Source organism: Panthera pardus, unplaced genomic scaffold (assembly GCF_024362965.1).
Source record: "Panthera pardus isolate Hobbes unplaced genomic scaffold, ASM2436296v1 HiC_scaffold_24, whole genome shotgun sequence".
Taxonomy (NCBI): Eukaryota; Metazoa; Chordata; class Mammalia; order Carnivora; family Felidae; genus Panthera; species Panthera pardus.
Genome location: NW_026526810.1, coordinates 110,820,765 through 110,840,288, shown reverse-complemented (window position 1 = coordinate 110,840,288; position 19,524 = coordinate 110,820,765). Strand labels below are relative to the sequence as shown.

The window sequence follows — 19,524 nt, the reverse complement described above, 5'->3', positions numbered from 1 at the left end:
CCGAAGGGATTAATTTCAGTTAAAAGATAACTTTCAGTTCAGCAGTTAGTTTTCTCCCTTTACCAACAATTATAATGTAAGGTCCTCACAAACTGACAAACTGCAGTTAAAGAGACACTACTCGTGATCAATACTTTGACACTCCCCACCCCCCAACACACCAATTTTTAAAAGTTAATGATTAAGTCCAACCTTCCTAGACCCTACACTTTTTCCATTTAGTCCTAAGAAAAACCCAGGTGGAAGATTCTTGGTCACAGAGATAACTACCTTCAACTCCACTTACACATCACCAATTCTGAGAATAAGTCAACAGTTAAGATTCATTTTTTATTCCTCCTTACTCTACTTCAGACCACGGGTAAAAGAAGAATCTATTCAAGTCAAAGTTCTTTTTCCACACAAGAACCACATTTAAGTGTCTAATAACCATACCAAGTAACACCAAGTTAATGACCAATTATCATGACATTCTTCTGATCACATCCAAAATTGGTGTCTACACCAGCTAACTTTCACATATGATTACCAAATGTTTCCAAATTCTATACAATATTTTTCTGTATTTAATGACTGCTACAGTCTAGAAAATCTATGCATTAGTGGGCAATGAACAAACATTTAAAGAATGATCCATTTTCTAAAAGTACACTCAAAATGTTCAAAGATAAAGCAAAATCTATCATAAAGTTGAATTCTGTTATAGTAAGAGAGAGGTAGGTTAACAATCACTGTCCTAGGATAAGCAGGAATACTAAGAAATAATAGTTGAGACCCTGCTGAAAAACGTAAGTTGAACCTTCCAGCCCTGAGTTTCTAATGTTATATGACAATTATTAAAATGAGCATTACAAAAAAGCAAAACACCAACGACCATTTTCCTTCCATCCATAATTATTAAATACATCACCTTCTCTCATACAACAACTCAGGAGGCATATATGGCTAGAGTGAAAATAAATGCACCTGGACAAAAGGAATGTTAGTATAAAGCACTGGTTCTTAACCAGGGACGAATCTGTTCCTACCCCACTGCCAGAGGGGACAGATGGTAATGTCTGAAGACATTTTTGGTTGTCAGAATGAAACTGGGGATTCTACTGGTATCTAGTGAGTAGAAGCCAGAGATAGTGCTAAACATCCTATAATACACAGGATAACATTATCCAACCCAAAATGGTAATAGTGCCAACACTGAGAAACTCTGGTCTAAAGGAACAAACTCCTATGAACACAGAACACAAAAACCTTTCAAGGCCTGACCAGGTAATACAGCCATAAACTTACAGTTAGGGAACATAGAAAAGTTGAATTCCTTTGCAGACTAAAATCAAGTTACCTGTGAAAAATTAAAATACTGGATGGATTCCAGAGCTCTACCATCATTACAAGAATAGAAAAAATTTAGATGAGCCACTAAAATGGCATAATGCTTTAAACCAAGAGCACAGAGAGAATCCATCCCAATCTCTGAGAACTATCAGTGATTTAAAAATATTAAGCAACAAGGAGAAGCAGAGAAAATGTTTCTATATTATAGAATTCAGAAAACCAAATGCCAACACCATAAGCCATTTTAAGATTCAATATGAAGTTATTCATTCCCTATTATATTCACTTCCAGAGTAACTTTTAGAAAATGTATCCATACATAGCAAAATGGCTTCAAGCTTTCCTACTGGATGACATGCAAACTACAAGTGAAGAAGATCATCTTCCCTCCTAGTTTTGAAGATTTAAACATCACCAAGGGGAATACTCATTGCCTACAGTTCACAAAAGAAATACCCAAAGGCTTTGAATGTGTAAGCCAGAGTAAAGATTTCTTCCTATCAGATTATAAGGAAGAACTAAAAGGACGCAAAAAGTGTTGGACTAATTTGTCCTCTTGCTGTTTGTATTCAGAATTGATTGTCAAAGCAGTGGTCCCTTTAGATCAGAGTGACTCAGAGAAATCACGTAATTCCTACTTAAATGATAGCTGAAAATTTCTGAAGCCCAGGACTCTTTATGCAATCACTTAAAAAAAAACCAAAATGACACTCCCCTCTTTGACTGGTTTTACACAAGTAAATGGGGAAATAAGAATCAGTCTCTGGTTGAGGGACTTTAGGCACAATTTGGCAGAGCGCCTCTAACTTCTTTTCTGAAATCCGTCAGTGATTCAGTCATGGCCTACTATGGACTTCATCATCATATGGTTACTGACTACTACTATATCTTGTACTTTCCAAAAAGATTTTTTTTCTTATATGATAAATTCTAAGCTCTGTCTCCAACTATTGCTTTGCAATTTTAAGGTTAAATCACCTACCATCCTTCATAGAGAAGGCAATCCTTAAAAATATTGCCATTTGCCTGCAATCCCATAATGAAATATCTCTTCTCTTTTCCCTCCACAATCACTTACATAATTCATTTTAAGAGCTGTTTAACTCAGAAACATTCTAAAAATATATTTTGAAATTCTAAATTTAACCTATTGAAAGGTATCAGATGCAGTCTTTAGGTTCTATATCCTTATTTATAGCAATCATTTCTCCCAACGTGAGGGTCAAAAGAACAAAGTTATTAGGGAAAATTTTGACATATACGAATGGCCAACATTTAGGCTAGTAATTCAAACATAACTATTGTTTACATACATTTCCTTATATAACATATAAGGGACTATAAACCAAAAAGTGTGCCTAAAATCAGGTCCACATGAGTAACATGACCACAGTACCAGTTAAAGGAATGATCATGGCAGTCATTTCAACCACTGACCTGGATCACAGAATGGCTGACTGTGCACAGTGACTCAAGTGGCCAGGCATGTAAACACAACCTAAATTCCAGTTGACATTGCACACATTTTTGGAAAAACAACTAAATATAACATGGGCTATAAGGCCTCCAAGATATTAATTTTTCCTTTTTTCACCACAGCTTTTCCAACTGGACTTTGGGAGTCTTGGTTCTAGGGCTGCTCTGCATTTCTTCCAAGAGGAACTCTTCGTGTCACTGTGCTGCCTTTTGAACCAAAGGCGTCACATATTTGTGCTTCTGAATCATAAGGACATGGACCTTCAGGAAAGATAGTCTACAGACTCAAAGGTTAAGTATATATATTTAAATGCCTGGTCTAAAAAAAAAAAAAAACAACAACTTAAATTGAATAAAGAACCGTATTTGTTATTCTTTTTTGTTAAAAATGACTAGTCTATAAAAAGTTTCAGTAGATGGGGCCACGAAGTACACAATTGGGACTAAAGACAAAAATTGAAAATCTGAATTTCTAAAAAAAGTACTAGACTATATGAAGTTGGTGTTACTGTTACTATTTGGGGGGAGAAACACTAAATAGGTTTAAAAAAAGATAGGAATGAGAGATTTGTTTTATCTTAATAATCTTTTGCCCCACACAGAATCTTTAAAATAGACAATTATACAAAACTTATCTATTGTTCTTATGACGTTTAAATAAGTTAACATGAAGCGGAAAACATGGTGTTAGTTATCTTCTTCCTCGTCCTCTTTAATTACTGGGGTACCTAAAATGAAAAAGAAAATTATTTCTGGTCATTCTAAACAGATTTTTAAAATTCTAAATGAAAATATTGTTCTGTTAACCAGAGACGCTATGAATACTAGGAAGTGTGCCATAATAAAAATAATCTCATAAAATAATCTCTTCGATTTCAAATTATCCAAAAAGCTTCTCAGGAAACTTCTCAAAGGGATTAATATAATAAGTATTTGTGAATATTTAGCTCCCCAAATGCAGAGTTGCAAATAAAAGTGCCTACAGGTGGCAGGCAGAAAAATAAAGCTCTATATACACACTAAAAACTGTGTATGTTAAACACAAAGAAATATTCTTCATTTTTCACAATTAAAATATGCAATCACAGTGTTGCCAGAAATCTGAATTTTTATTTTACTCTCGCAAATATTAAACAATGGGAATAAACTTGAAAAAAATAAAAATAAAAAGAACCAAAGCACAGAAAACAAAACACATCTGCAGGCTATCACTGGGCCAAGAGCCACACATTTCTGAGCACTGGCATTTGAAGCCTGCCCACAATTTGACTCCAGTCCCATGTTCAGTCTTAACTCTTCAGCCAGTCACCTTCTGCACCAGCTAAACTGATCAGTTCATGGTCTACCAAACTCATCTTGCACACTCTTATCTCTGGATCCTTGGTCAAGGGTTCCTCCATTTTGGAATGCCCCCTACCAACTCTCCTTCCATCTAAATCCCACCCTTAATTAAAAACCAACTCCAGGGGCACCTGGGTGGCTCAGTTGCCTAAGTGTCCAACTTCAGCTCAGACGATGATCACACGGTTTGTGGGTTCGAGCCCCACGTAGGGCACTGTGCTGACAGTTCAGAGCCCGAAGCCTGTTTTGGATTCTGTGTCTCCCTCTCTCTGCCCCTCCCCTGCTCGCACTCTGTCTCTCTCTGTGTCTCAACAATAAATAAATGTTAAAAAAATTTTTTTTAAAAAAGAACCAACTCCAGTGCCTCTTCCTCTGTGATCCTTGCGAAATGAACATTTATGTTCTTTACAGTAGTGACTAGAGTTTCACCTCTCTGTACTCTGCACAGCATCTTTTCACAGGGGGAGAGTGCATAACATACAAAGTACACAGATTATGTAAGTGTACAGATGGATAAATATGTACAAAATGAACACATCTGGTAACCAGCACCCAGATTAGGTAGAGAACATTATTAGAAACCCCTCCCAAAACTTCCTCAAGCCCCCTTCCAGGCACTATTCCCCCACAAAAGGTATACTCTATCCTAATGTCTAACATCATAGGGTATTTGCCTGTTTTTGAAACTGATATGAATGGGATGGTGTAACATGCACTCTGTGTCTGGCTTCTTTTGCTCAACATTATGTTTGCGAGACTCATCTATATTGTGTGAAATTTGTAGTCCATTCATTCTCATTGCTGTTTAATATTACATTGTATGAATATGTCATAACTTATTCTATTGTTGATGGGCATTTGGGTTGTTTCCAATTTATAGCTATTAAAATAGCGCTGCCATGAACATTCTCATACATATCTTTGGGTTAACAGATATATCCTTTTATTTGGGGTCTGTAGCTAGGAGAAAAAGTGCTGGGTCATAATGGATATGTATGTAGACCTTTTACAGATAATGCCAGTTTTCCAAAGTGGTCATACCAAGTTACATTACTACCTGGCAGGGTCTGAGAGTTCTAGTTGCTCCACATCCCACCAATATTTGGTATCGGCTTTTTCATGTTAGTTTTTTTTTTTTTTTTTTTTTTTTTAAGTAGGCTTCATGCCCAGCCACAAAGCCTAATGCAGGACCTGCACTCATGACCCTGAGATTAAGACCTGAGCTGAGACCAGGAGTCGGATGCTTCACCAACTGAGCCACCCTGGCACCCCCATTTTAGCTTTTTAAGATTCCCCAGTTTTGCTTATAAGCGACAGAAAAGAAGCAAAAGTAGGCAAGTTAGCAGCTGTAGCCACCTCTGTCCTGGTATCCTCACTAGCAAGATGGTTCTTTTGGGGCTGTTCAGGTTGGTCTGAGGTCAATGCTTGGTCCAAAAGGCTATAATATGGCTTGGTCTATTCAGGGTCTACGTAAGGGGTTATATTCCATGTTTAAGGGAAGGGTTTTACTTCCTGTGTGCAATGCTGAAAGAAGTAAGACAAATGACTTCAAATGGTTCTACAATCGAACCAAAAGTGAACATAGAAAAGCTGAAGTCCAAGACTCTAATGTTCCTACCCACTTTTTTCTATTTTATTTTTTAATTGTGAAATATTCATTCATACAAATACAGTGTAAATAATTTAAGGAGTAACAAAGCCAATGATTCTTTTTTTTTCTTTTTTTTTCAACTTTTTTTTTTTTTTTTTTTTTTTTGGGACAGAGAGAGACAGAGCATGAACGGGGGAGGGGCAGAGAGAGAGGGAGACACAGAATCAGAAACAGGCTCCAGGCTCCGAGCCATCAGCCCAGAGCCTGACGCGGGGCTCGAACTCACGGACCGCGAGATCGTGACCTGGCTGAAGTCGGACTCTTAACCGACTGCGCCACCCAGGCGCCCCTACAAAGCCAATGATTCTATACCTACTACCAATTTAGAAAAGAGAGCATTACCAGTATTTTAGAAACCTGTTTGCCTCTTCCCAATTATTCCTATACCTCTCCATAAGAGATAATCTGCTGTCATTTTACCCCTAAATATGCATCCAGGAAAAAAAAAAAAAAGAACATTCTGCATGATTCCATTAATACAAAACTCTAGAAAATTCAAACTAATCTATAGAGACAGAAAGCAACCACTAATTACCTTGGGAGGGATGATGGCAAGGAGCAGGAGGGAAGGATTACAAAGAGGCACAAGGATACTTTTTGGGGTGATGCATATGTTCATTATCTTTTTCTCCCCAGCTTTACTGAGATATGACTGAGATAGCATTGTGTAAGTTTAAGGTATAAACATGATGATTTGATATACATATATATTATGAAATGATTACCACAATGTTAATTAATACATCGATCACTTCACATATTTACTTGTGTGTGTGTGTGTGTGTGTGTGTGTGTGTGTGTGTGTGAGAACTTTTAAGATCTACTCTCTTAGCAACTTTCAAGTTGCTATTAAGACAGTATTGTTGGGCGCCTGGGTGGCGCAGTCGGTTAAGCGTCCGACTTCAGCCAGGTCACGATCTCGCGGTCCGTGAGTTCGAGCCCCGCGTCAGGCTCTGGGCTGATGGCTCGGAGCCTGGAGCCTGTTTCCGATTCTGTGTCTCCCTCTCTCTCTCTGCCCCTCGCCCGTTCATGCTCTGTCTCTCTCTGTCCCAAAAATAAATAAAAAACGTTCAAAAAAAAAATTAAAAAAAAAAAAAAAAAAGACAGTATTGTTAACTACAGTCACCATCATATGTTCACTATCTTAATTGTGGTGATGGTTTCAGAGGTGTCTATGTATATCAAAACATAACAAATATTTATCACTTTAAATATGTGCAATTAATTGTGTGTCAATTATACTTCAAGCAAGCTATTTTTTGGTGTAGGAAAGTAGATAGTTAAGAGCTTTTTACATCAATAATTCTCAACTGGAGGACAGGTGAGCACATACTTAGGGAGGCAATTGGAATCACCTATGAAACTTGTTCAAACTACAGAGACCTCTTCACTTTCTTCCTAGAGATTCTAATTTCTTTTTTTTATGTTTTATTTATTTTTGAGAGCAAGAGAGACAGAGCACGAGTTGGGGAGGGGCAGAGAGAGGGGGAGACACAGAATCCAAAACAGGCTCCAGGCTCTGAGCTGTCAGCACAGAGTCCGACACCGGGCTTGAACTCACAGACCGTGAGATCATGACCTGAGCCAAAGCCAGACGCTTAACCGACTGAGCCACCCAGGCTCCCCTCTCCCCAGAGATTCTAAACCATCCCTCCATAGGGGTGCAGTCCCATTTGAGAACAACCACTGCAGTAAGCTGGGGTGGATAAAAGAATTGTGTACTGAGGCTTTGAAAGAGTTGGTAAGAGAGAAATGGAGAGACAAAGAATAGGAAGGATAGAATGACAAGCAGCAGGGGTGGTGAAGAGAGAAGAGAAGGTTTGAGGGACAAGGAAGCCTAAACCACAGACAACTAAGCCTTTTGTTTTGGATGTGAATATCAGTATGAGTATGGTGATGAAGAAAGTAGAGCAAATATGTGTGTGGTAAGTGATGATGACAATGATAATGATCATGTAGCTGGATATTACTTATTTGTTTCTTCTAAATATTTTCCTTTCCCTTCTTCAGTCGGGTAGCCTAGTCAGCTCTATGGATCACTGCTTCAGGGGCAATGTGGAAAGCAGAAAAAGACCATCAGACTTACTGCCTTTGTCTTTGAAAAGCCTAAGAAGATCACTGAGAAGACAATTTGTGAGCAGATGCAGAATGATGTGGAAAAGAAGGAGGGGGATAGGGATTCTCCTCAGATTAGAAAGGTTATTTCTCTGGGTTGGCAGAAAAGAGAGAAATCTGTAGGTACTGGAACATTTGGGATCCTAGTCTGGCTTCCTGATAGCACCACTAGGAGGAGGTAAGATCCTGAGAAGTCTGGGACTATTATCATTTCTAGTTTTTAGATACAAAAGAACAAGGTTTGGTGACATTCATTAACTAGCACAATGACAAAAGGCTACTAAGTGGTAGAATTGGAACTTGAACCTAGTCAGGGATATCTACTGACATTGACACATATCTTAAATATTGGTTAACTAAAATTAGGTGTGGGGAGAGGGTATAGAGAGAAAATGACAATTTTGATGCAGCTGTGAAAAAGCAACTGCTTACCATTTATGTCTAATTATTCTGCAAAATAATACCCTGTGACTTGAGAAAAGCCTGGCTTTCTTAAAAGTTTTTGGTCTAGGGATGATCTTACACCAGTCTAAATATCCCAGGAGTTTTTCATCTCACCCTGGCCCAAACTCAGACTATAAAATTTCCTATGGAATGAAATGGCTGTGGAGATGAGAGACAACCTATCTTTTTTTCAGTTGTGCTCCTTTTCATAATTCCATGTCACAAATTCAATTCTTATGCTTAGAAATCATTGCCCCAAGCTGGCTCAGGGTCACTCACCATCCAGCTTTTTCAGTTTGGGAACTCTCTTGGTTGCTTCTTCAATCCAGTTCCCCTCCGCAGAATGTTTCTCTTCCAAGGGATTGCCTACAAACACCAGGTCTTCCAGGCACGGCAGTTCGGCCAGCTTCACAAATTCAGCTATAAGTACAAAGAATACATTCCATATGAAAATGGCAAGTTTTCCTGTTATGATTTTTGGGATTGAGGGGTTGAACTCCAGTACCAGTAGCCCTCAGTTTGTGACTATTCAGAACAATTTATTTAAGATTTTGAAAGAAGTAATAAGGCAAGCTATCCCATATGAAGTCTTTCTCTGAAGACAATATGGAAAGGGAGGGAAAAAGAAGACATACTTCCTCAACCTTTATGCTAGGCTACAGGTGGGATAAGAAAAGGAAATGAGATTCAGAATCACAAAGAACAAACTCTCCAGTGATAGGGCTTCTCTATGTCGTACAGTATGGGTTAAGCCAAACTGCTGTTGTCTCTACCCATTCCCTCATCTGTGAATTTTTTTTTTTTTAATTAAATAGGCTCCACACCCAACATGGGGCTTGAACTCATGAGCCTGAGATCAAGGATCACATGCTCTACTGACTGAACCAGCCAGACACCCCTAATCTTTGAATTCCTAATGAATTCACACCTGTAGTGAAGAACTCATTACAAAGTTCTATAGTTATTAGCTTATAAACTACTCTTTTCCACTAAGTTGTGAATTCCTTGAAAACAGAGACAGTATCTTATTCAATTATGTATGTTAAAAGCCTGGCATAGTTCATAACACTTAATAGGACTTTAGTAAATGCTGAATGAATAATATATTATAAAAAAGCAAAGTAATATAAATGGCAAATACACCTTCCACCCAAGATTATTAAATTAAACCTGATTCCTTTCAGCCTTTGGACAATAATTTAAATTTTTTTCATGACGAATAATAAGACCAGGATCTATTCAGTTATAATCACTCTAAATAAATATTTAAATGTAAATTTCAAGCATTTAGCATAAATATAGGAACTCCTATAGCTATTTCCCTGTGTGCTTAGAAAGAAATGTCCCCATTTTGCATTTCATTCTGTTTATTTTCTACAATAGGAGGTAGAAGGTTAACAAAGAGCCAGCTTCGGCTTACCCCAGTCTTTCACCAGGTTATTAGACATGTAGAGAATCTTTAATTTCTTCATTACATGGATCCCTTTCAACTTCTCAATAAAATTGTAGGAGATCCACAGTTCTTCTAATGTGTCCCCTACTGCTTCCTGAAAAACAAAGCAATTTGGTTTATAAGCTTATTTTTAAACTTTTCCTTCTGTCCCCTTTCCTTATAAAAACAATGACCTTTGAGAGAACCGAAACCCACCTGTTTACGGGCAGGAGAGCTGCAGGTTGCGTGGGAGTTTTTTCTCATAAAGAAAGGCAAATAGAACATTTTCTTCCTCTCTTCAAACTGATCTGAACTAAAATAGCTACTGAAATTACCAAAAGGGGAAACAATAGCACTATTTTATCACTTTTATTGAATGGCATAGATTTCAAATTATGTCCCTATACATTATATGGTTTGATCCTTATAACATTAAAGATAGGTAAAGCAGGTAATTTGATTTCTATTATAGAGAGATTAAAGGCATTTTCTAAGATCACAATGCTATCAAGTAATAGAGCTAAGTCTAAATTTCAGGGGTTTTGTTTCAATATTTATTATGGAAACTTTCAAACATAACAAGTTGAAAGAGTATTACAATGACTATCTATATATGTTCTACCTAGATTCTACCATTAACATTTTCCTATCCTTTTCCTATCACATATCTGTCCCTCTATCCATCTGCTATCTATCAAGTCCTCTTATTTTTTTGATGTATAAAACTCAGTTTAAAACTCATAGTCTTGAGGTGCCTGGGTGGCTTAGTCAGTTAAGCATCTGACTCTTAATTTCGGCTCAGGTCATGATCTCAGGGTTCATGAAACTGAGCCCCAAAGTCGGGCTGACAGTGACAGCATGGAGACTACCTGGGACTCTCTCCCCCCTCTATCTGCCCCTCCTCCACTCCCGCTTGCATTAGCAAGCTCTCTCTCTCAGAAATAAACATGAAAAAAAAAAAACACCCATAGTTTTTCCATTACAGTACAAAGATTGTATCATATTGGCTCTTAAATGCTGGATATGATCAATGGTGGTACAAAGATTCTTCCTTCTTTTTTAGACATAAGACATAATGAAATGATTATTTCTTTTTTTAAAAAACAAAAGAATGCTAGGCAGGATCAATTAGATGCTCTATCCCCTCTTAGTCTAAAGAATTTACCTATATCCACATGGTAACATCTAGAATGTGGGGCCTAGGTCTATGTGCTGGTAACTGTCCTTTCAAAGACCATAGAGAGAATAAGTGTACCGGGACAAAGAACCTTAATACATTTTCCATACTGGTGGAACCAGGGGAAGCTGAGAAGGGAGTGGCCTGAATTAGTCTGTGTGTCATTCCAACTCCCACAATTCATCATAGTTTCAACTTTCTGAATAAAAGAAACAATTTCAAAGTAAAAAAAAAAAAAAAAAAAACCTTTTATATCAGTCCATTCTAGCACTCATATATCAGAACTTAGTGATTTTATCAAACCCTCTCATCTACTGTTCTGATATCTTCTCCCAAAGGATCTAATTAATATGTCCTATATAGCTTTCAGAAGAGGGGAATCAGGCATCAGATAATTTAAACTTTATTACATACATTTTCATCTCACTGCATCCCCATCCATTTCATGTGTCAAATTTAGAAAGTGTGAGGTAGCAGGGAAAATACTGATTAAACATGGATTAGAAGATTTAGACTCAATTCTGGGTCTGCCGCTTAGTGTTGTTTTACATGTATATATGGGGCTCTTGGTCAATTTCACCAATTCTCCAAATAGCCAATTTGCTGAATTTACTCTTTCACTGATTTACTGAAAAACTGTTTAACTACTTACAAATTATAGCAATTTGTTTTAGATAGGCTAGGATAAGATAAAACAGGATAGAAATTCCTTTAGATAGGATAACTTTTGAAGATGTCTCTGATGTTTTATTCATTCACCTGAGTACCAATTTAGTTTTAGTTTCCTTTTTAGCCATTTGGATGTAGCTGTTTTGCCATTGCCAAATTGCAGTGCATTTGGGGACTTTCTTCACTTGGCAATATGACTTTGCGGAATGAGAATTTCTTATGTATACTAACTTACAAATGTACACATTTTGGATGTCCAGAGCGTAGTTCTTTCAATACATTTCAATCTCTTCCACGGTCTTTTGTACTTCCCTAAATGTAAGGATTCCCTAACCACTTTAATTAGATTACTATTTTTATGTGTTCTAATCACTTGAGAAGTGATTAGTGTCTAAAATATGAGGGGCACCTGGGTGGCTCAGTCGGTTAAGTGTCCAATTTCGGCTGAGGGCATAATCTCACAGTTCGTGAGTTCAAGTCCCACTCGGGCTCTGCACTGTCAGCACTGTCAGTGCAGAGCCTGCTTGGGATTCTCTCTCTCTCTCTCTCTCTCTCTCTCTCTCTCTCTCTCTGCTCTTCTCCCACTTGCATGCTCTCTCTCTCTCTAAAAATAAATAAATAAACTAAAAAAAAAAAAAAAAGAAACTGATTCTACCAAGATGGACCAACAAATCCAAAGCTGGGATGAAACAGCTGCAGTAAAATTAACACTAAATAAAACCTTAAAGAAAAAATTCAAAGGTGTTGAAACCATTCCAAGCAACACAATTTTTTATATATTTCTAAGAAGGTAATAAAGATAAGATTTTGGTGAAGCAATATGATGACTATCAATCAGTAAAACCTGGCTAAGTTTGTGTAGATCAGTTCAGTGAAATCTGTCATTCAATAAATAATAAATTGGCCCTTTGGAGAACTGAACATTGAGTAAACAGACATTTAGCAAACTGGTCTGCTTCTACATATGAACAAATCACTCCTCCTCCTAGTTTTTTACTCTGTAAAAGGAGGAGGTTGGCATATTGAGATACCATCTCACACTCATTAGGATGGCTACTATCAAGCAAACAAAAAATAACAAGTGTTGGCAAGGATATGAAAAAATTGGAACCCTTGTGCATTAGTGGTGGGGATGGGATGTAAAATGGTATAGCTGCTACAGAAAATTGGTGGTTCCTTCAAAAATTAAAAATATATGATCTAGCAATCCCACTTCTGGGCATATACCCAAAAGGATTGGAAGCAGTTTTGAAGAGAGATTTGAACACCCATGTTCACAGCAGCATTATTTACAATTGCCAAAAGGTGGAAACAACCAAAGTGATCACTGATGGAGGAAGAGATAAACAAGACATGGTATATACATTCAATAGAATATCATTCATCCTGAGAAAAGAAAGACGTTCTGATAAATGTTACAACATGAATGAACCTTGAGGACATTATGCTAAGTGAAATAAGTCAGTCACATGAAGACAAATGCCATATGACTCCATTTTCATGAGGTACTTATGGTAATCACATTCAGAGAGACAAAAAGTAGAATGGTGGTGCTAGAGCTGAGGGGATGGGACAAAGAAGTTATTGTTCAATGGGTACAGAGGTGCAGTTTTACCAGCTGAAGAGAGTTGTGGAGATGGACAGCAGTGATGGTTGTACAATGATACAATATACTTAATACCACGGAACTGTACTTAAAAATGGTTACCATGGTAAATTTTATGTTATGTGTATTTTACCACAATAAAAAATAAAGGAACAAAAATGAGAAGGCTAGACAAGAAGTTCTCTAAGATCCCTTTCAGCTATTAAAGTTTATGATTCTTTGAGGTCAACAAACCATTATGAATATTGAAAACAAAAAAAATAAAAAAGTGTCTGTTCTGTAAATAATATTACATTGGAGGTTATAGGAGTGGGAAAGGTTTAAGGGAGTGCTGTAAAACCTCCATTTTGGACCACATAAAATGATGATTATTGTTATTGTTTGCCTTTTGTATAAAGTAATGAATTCAGATATCATAATGTTGCTGAAAGTCTTTAGGAAGATCTGATTCACAAACAGTTAAGAAATGTTTGTAGGCAGCTGATTCTAAGTATACAAAAACAAATAGATTTTATATTATAAACAGGAAGTCATTAGAGAGAAATTATTTCATTCATCATAGCAACAAAAACTATAAATTACTTAGGAATACATTTTTATAAGAAGTGTACAGGCCTTACAGGAATTGAAACTATAAAATTCTACTTAAAGTTTAGACATAAAAAATCTGAATAAATCTGCCTGTAAGGGAAAACTCATTATTATAAAGACCTCAATTTTCTCCAAATCAATCTATAAATTCAGTGGAATTATAAGACTTCCAGTGGAAATTTATTTTTATGAACTTGATAAACTGATTTTCAAGTTTCTTTTGAAGAGTAAATGTCCAAGAAAAGCCAACAAACATTTTGAATAAGAAAAGAGGACTTATCTAAATAGATATCAAAACATATTATAGAGCTAAAGAAAATTAAAGTGGCATTATATTGGAGATGGAATATACAGGTAAAATAACAAATAAAAACTTGACCATCCAGGAACCCACCCATGCATACACAGAGTTTAGTAGGTGGCGTTTACAGTGGGAAAAGATTTTTCAATATATGGCTAACCATTTGAAGGAAAAAAATAAGGTTTGATACCTGCCTCATGCAACATATAAAAATAAACTCCAGATGGACTAAAGATAACAAGCTTAAAAATTTACATGTAAAAAAACTATAGAAGTATTAGAAGATGACTATTTTTATAATCTAGAAGTGAAGATCTTCTATGAAAGATACAAAACATAGAAGTCATAAAGGTTTTACAAATAAATTTGACAAATTTTAAAACTCCATTTGGGGGCACCTGGGTGGCTCAGTTGGTTAAGCTTCCAACTTCAGTTCAGGTCAAGATCTTCCGGTTTGTGAGGTCAAGATCTCGCAGTTTGTGAGTTCAAGCCCCGCATCAGGCTCTGTGCTGATAGCTCAGAGCCTGGAGCCTGCTTCGGATTCTGTGTCTCCCTCTCTCTCTGCCCCTCTCCTGCTTGTACTCTGTTTATCTCTCTCTCTCAAAAATAAACAAACATTAAAACCCCATTTGGCAACTATGAATAAAGTAAAAAGACAAGTGACAAAGAGAAAATACATTTAATAATTCTGAAAATTGGGGCACCTGGCTGGCTCAGCCAGTGGAGTGTGTGACTCTTGATCTCAGGGTTGTGAGTTCGAGCCCCATGGTGGGTGTAGAGATTATTTAAAAATAAAATCTTTAAAGGAAAATAAATTCTGAAAGCTATTGCATTAAATTACAGTGTGAAATCTGAAATCAGATTGCCTAGATTTGACTATGTTGGCTAAGTCTTCCATCTCTTCCATCATCTTTTTTGTTTATTTATCTGTTCATCCATAGATGGGCACTTGGATTGCTACAATCTTTTGGCTATTGTGAATAATGCTGTTATAAACATGGGTAAACAAGTATTTTGTTTGTATATTAGGGGGGAATCACTAGTGTGGTTATTTTTTTTAAGTAAAGAATAACATAAGATAACAACAATAACAACAAAAACCCAAACAGTACAAACAAGCATAAAAAGAAAAGTCTTTCTCGCCCCACACCCCCTTCCTTTCTTCAGAGGTAACAGCTATCACCACAAATATTCTATGTGTATATATATACATATACATATGTATACATGTATATATGTGTGTGTGTGTGTGTGTATATACACACACACACAATTATATACTTTGCTTTTTTTTTTCACTTAACAACATACCTTGCAAATTATTCCATCCAGCATGTATAGGTAAGTCCTACCTCATTTTTCCTCTTGATATATTTTATTTATTTATTTATATTTATTTATTTAGCTATTCTACAATTGATATACCCCAAGATTGTTGACTTTTTTTATACAAGCTTTGTTGCAATGAACATACTTGGTCCAACATCTTTGCTCATGTACGTGAGGATGAAAAAGTCCTAGATATAGAATAGTTAGGACAAAGTAAATACACACTGAAGACTGTGATAGCTATTGACAAACTTCTGGTCTCAGCAACAATATTTAAAAGCGCCTGTTCACTATACTTGGGCACTTTAGATAACTGCCTGAGCCCGAGTGTCTTTATTCTGAACCGAGGATTTTTTTTAATCTTTAAATGAGGACATTATATACTTGTGAATTTCAAATGAAATAATGCATGTAAAGAGTCTGTTACATAGCTAATAAATGTTAACAACAGCAATAATAGTAATAATATTCTCAACAATGGATAATTATTAGGAATATTGATAGTGCCTAGAATGCAATAAGAAAAAATAAAGCCGATAGAAAAATGAGTAATAACTATGTTTGGTCAATTACCAAAAGAGGAAACATATAACAAATATATAGGAGGACATTCAAGGTCACAACTAACTGAAGAAAACAGATTAAAACAACACAATACTCCATTTTTGCCTATCATATTGGCAAATATTAAAAATATGGATTGGGGCACCTGGGTGGCTCAGTTGGTTAAGTGTCTGACTTTGGCTCGGGTCATGATCTCGCAGTTTGTGAGTTCGAGCCCTGCGTCAGGCTCTGTGCTGACAGCTCGAAGCCTGGAGCCTGCTTGGGATTCTGTGCCTCCGTCTCTCTCTCTCTGTCCCTCCCCCACTCACACTCTGATTCTCTCCCTCTCTCAAAAATAAATACACACTAAAAAAATCGAAACATATATGGATTAAAGGGGCACCTGAGTGACTTAGTCAGTTGAGCATCCAACTCTTGATTTCAGCTCAGGTCATGATCCTAGGGTTGTGGGATCCAGCCCCACGGTGGGCTCTGTGCTGAGCATGGAGCCTACTTGGGATTCTCTCTCTCTTTCTCTCTTTGTCTCCCACTCCCCATCTCCCCCACTCTCTCTCTCTCCCCAAAAAAGAAATTTAAAAATATGGATTAAAAAATATGGATAAATGGATATTGAGGGTGGAGGGAATAATCCTCATCCATATAAAATAGATGGAAGTAGAAACTAGAATTAGCATTGTGAGAGCAATTTGAGGCACCCATCACAAATTTAAATGCACACAAATATCCTCACCATTTCTATTTTTAGCAATCTAGCCTCTATCAACATTCAAATAACTATTGAAGGTTATATGTGTGAAGATGTTCATTGCAACATGATTTGTAACAGCAAAAAAAGAGAGAGAGGCACACCTTCTGCAAGAAAATAATCTAAATGCTCAGCAGTATAGGAATAGTTAAATACATTGTTATATAAAAAAGAATGCATTAAATTTGCATGTTTTGACATGGGAGGATATTTATGATATGCTACTGAATGAAAAAGCAGAAAAAATATGGCCTGTGTATTATCAGTGCAAACATATATAACATATATATACATACATACACATGCACACAGATATCTATAGGTAAAAAGAGGAAAGACTTTCACAGTGTATTGCATATATTTATGAATTGCTTGACTTTTTTTTTATAATTAACATATATTACGCTTAGAATTAATAGTTTTTGTAATTAGTAATATATTGAGTCACTCAGTATATTATTTACAGAGTGCCTATTACATATATCAAGCACTAATGTATATGTTCATGAACAAAACTAAGGTACTCATTAGGATTTGTGTGTGTGTATTTGTGTGTGTGTGTGTGTGTGTGTGTGTGTGTGCGTGCGTGTGACATGACAGAAAGAGACAAAGACAGAAAACAAATAAATGAGAATTTCAGATAGTAATAAGAAAGTTGAAAAAAATTATAAGCGGTAAGAGTTTTTGCCCACAAGGCTACTTTAGATATATGGCAGCTGGAAGTGACATCTAAGCTGAAGTGTGAAGGTTAAGAAGGAGTCAGTAACGTAGAAGTCCAAGGTAATAGGGTTTTTAAGGCAAAAGAAATGCGAAGTAGAAAGGTCCTTCAGGTGGGAACGGACTTGGCATGCTCAAGGAGGAGAAAGACCAGTGGCTAGAGATTACCAACTAGGAAGAAGAGTAACATGGAATAACATCTGAAAGGAAGGCAGAGGCCAGATCATATACACAAATGGGCTTGCAATGTATCCCGTCAGTTTTCCTAAGTAGTTTTAATTAGACCCTTTTCCTTCAATTTAACGTTCCATGTTTCAGGCAGCTGAACACTGCCTCCTATTTGGCTATTACAGCTGCCTCTGTAATGAGGGGGTGGCTATTTCAGCCTGTGTGGTTTGGGAGGTTACTGTTGAGAAGCACTGCAGTTTCAACCCCACTGGTTCTTGGGAAGCACAAGCTAGGCTTACTAGGGGTGGGGCTGGGAGTGGGGAGAAGGCCAGAGTCATAAAAACATTGGGAATGTTTATAAAATTATTTAACAATATACACTTTTTAAAAAATTATTATCTGTTTGGGAACAAATACAAGAAAAAGACATTAGCTTTGTCATTCCCAAAACTGCCTAAATTTTACAATATGGTTTCATCTCAACTTCTCTGCAAGGAAATTCAAATGGCCAAAAAATTCCCTGTCAAAAACTTAAAAATTTTTAAATGCCCAAGTTTGATAAGGGGAAATGGGAACCCTCATACATTACTGGTAGGAATATAAACTGTTAAAACTTTCCAAAGGGTAACTTGGTAATATGCCACAAAAGCCTTAAAAGAAATTCATACCTTTTGACCCAGCAATTCCATTTCAAGGAATTTATCCAAGGAATTATTCATAGATGTGTGCAATAATATAGCTAAAAGGAGATTCATAATAGCATTGATTATAATAACTCCAAACTGGAAATAAATAATGAGTAATAAGTAACTGATTTAAAAAATTATGGTATATCAGTAAAACAGAATATTATGCTATCATAAAAAAAGGGGTACGGTTGAAAATTATTTTAAAAACTTAAGTTACATCCTCTGATCAAAAACCTCCAGTGGCTTTGTAAGCCATTTGGAAAAAAAAATCTAAAATCTTATCATTACCTGTAAGACCCAATGTAGCCTCATTCCTGGCTCCCTTTCCAAGCTCACTGAGGGCAATTCCCTACCCTCATTCAACTCTTCTGCTCTAATTCAAGCATATGGAGCAGCTTCAGTTTCAGGACATTTGCACTTGTCCCACTTCAGTCCGGAGTACCTGTCCCTTGGTCAGCCCTATAGCTTTTTTCCTCATTTCCTGTCAATCTATGTTCTTGTATATGCCTTGCTTTTCTTCATTGCATTTATCACCAACTGTATTATACAATGTATTGCATATGCATTATACAAATATTTTCTAGACTGTCTACCTCTACTGTAATCAAAGTTCTAGGAGAGCAAGGACTTCATTACCTATTCTTCTGTATCCCTAATGCCTAGAACAGTGCCTGGCTTAAAGTAGGCATTCAGGAAATATATTGAATGATTTTGTTAAATGAATGAATGACATGAAAAAAATGATTTTTACATATTAAGTAAAAAAAGAGAGCAAAACAATATGTATAGTATGATTTCATTTTCTACATACCCATCAAAGAATATAAAAAAGACAAGAAAGATATCAATCAAAATGTTAACAATATTTACACTGTCAGTGGCTTATAGGTACTTTTTATAGTTGCTTTTTGATTTTGCAAAGTTTCTGCAATGAACAAATATTACTTGTATATTAAGGGGAAAAGTGCATGCTTTTTTTAAAGAAATAAATAACAACCTACCAGTCCATTTAAGTTCTTTATGTTGTTTCTTCCTAAAGACAATATTCTCAAGTTTTCTGTAGTAGAAAAAAAAAACAATTTTTGTTTATGAGAATCACATTACAACTGTTGTAAATCTAATAAAATAAAGTGTTAATAACTTTTATATAATAAATATACTGATCTAATGAGTTAGA

At 36.3% G+C, this 19,524-nt stretch overlaps 1 protein-coding gene and 1 long non-coding RNA gene across 2 annotated transcripts in view; both read right to left on the bottom strand.

Moving 5' to 3' along the window:
* Window positions 1-296: 296 nt before the first annotated feature.
* DNAL1 (dynein axonemal light chain 1) overlaps window positions 297-19,524 on the bottom strand; it is a 48,024-nt gene continuing 28,796 nt past the window's right edge. Inside the window, exons 5-8 of the mRNA XM_019427090.2 lie at window positions 19,349-19,404; window positions 9,780-9,906; window positions 8,639-8,779; window positions 297-3,536 (exon numbers count right to left, since the gene is read on the bottom strand). Coding sequence (XP_019282635.1) covers window positions 3,496-3,536; window positions 8,639-8,779; window positions 9,780-9,906; window positions 19,349-19,404 — 365 coding nt within the window. The 3' untranslated portion in view covers window positions 297-3,495. The remainder of the gene's footprint in view (window positions 3,537-8,638; window positions 8,780-9,779; window positions 9,907-19,348; window positions 19,405-19,524) is intronic.
* Window positions 5,282-8,628, bottom strand: LOC128773034 (uncharacterized). The gene is made up of 3 exons (XR_008417259.1): window positions 6,921-8,628; window positions 6,117-6,671; window positions 5,282-5,867 (listed from the first exon to the last, which is right to left on the bottom strand). It is a non-coding gene; the product is annotated as an uncharacterized LOC128773034 (long non-coding RNA).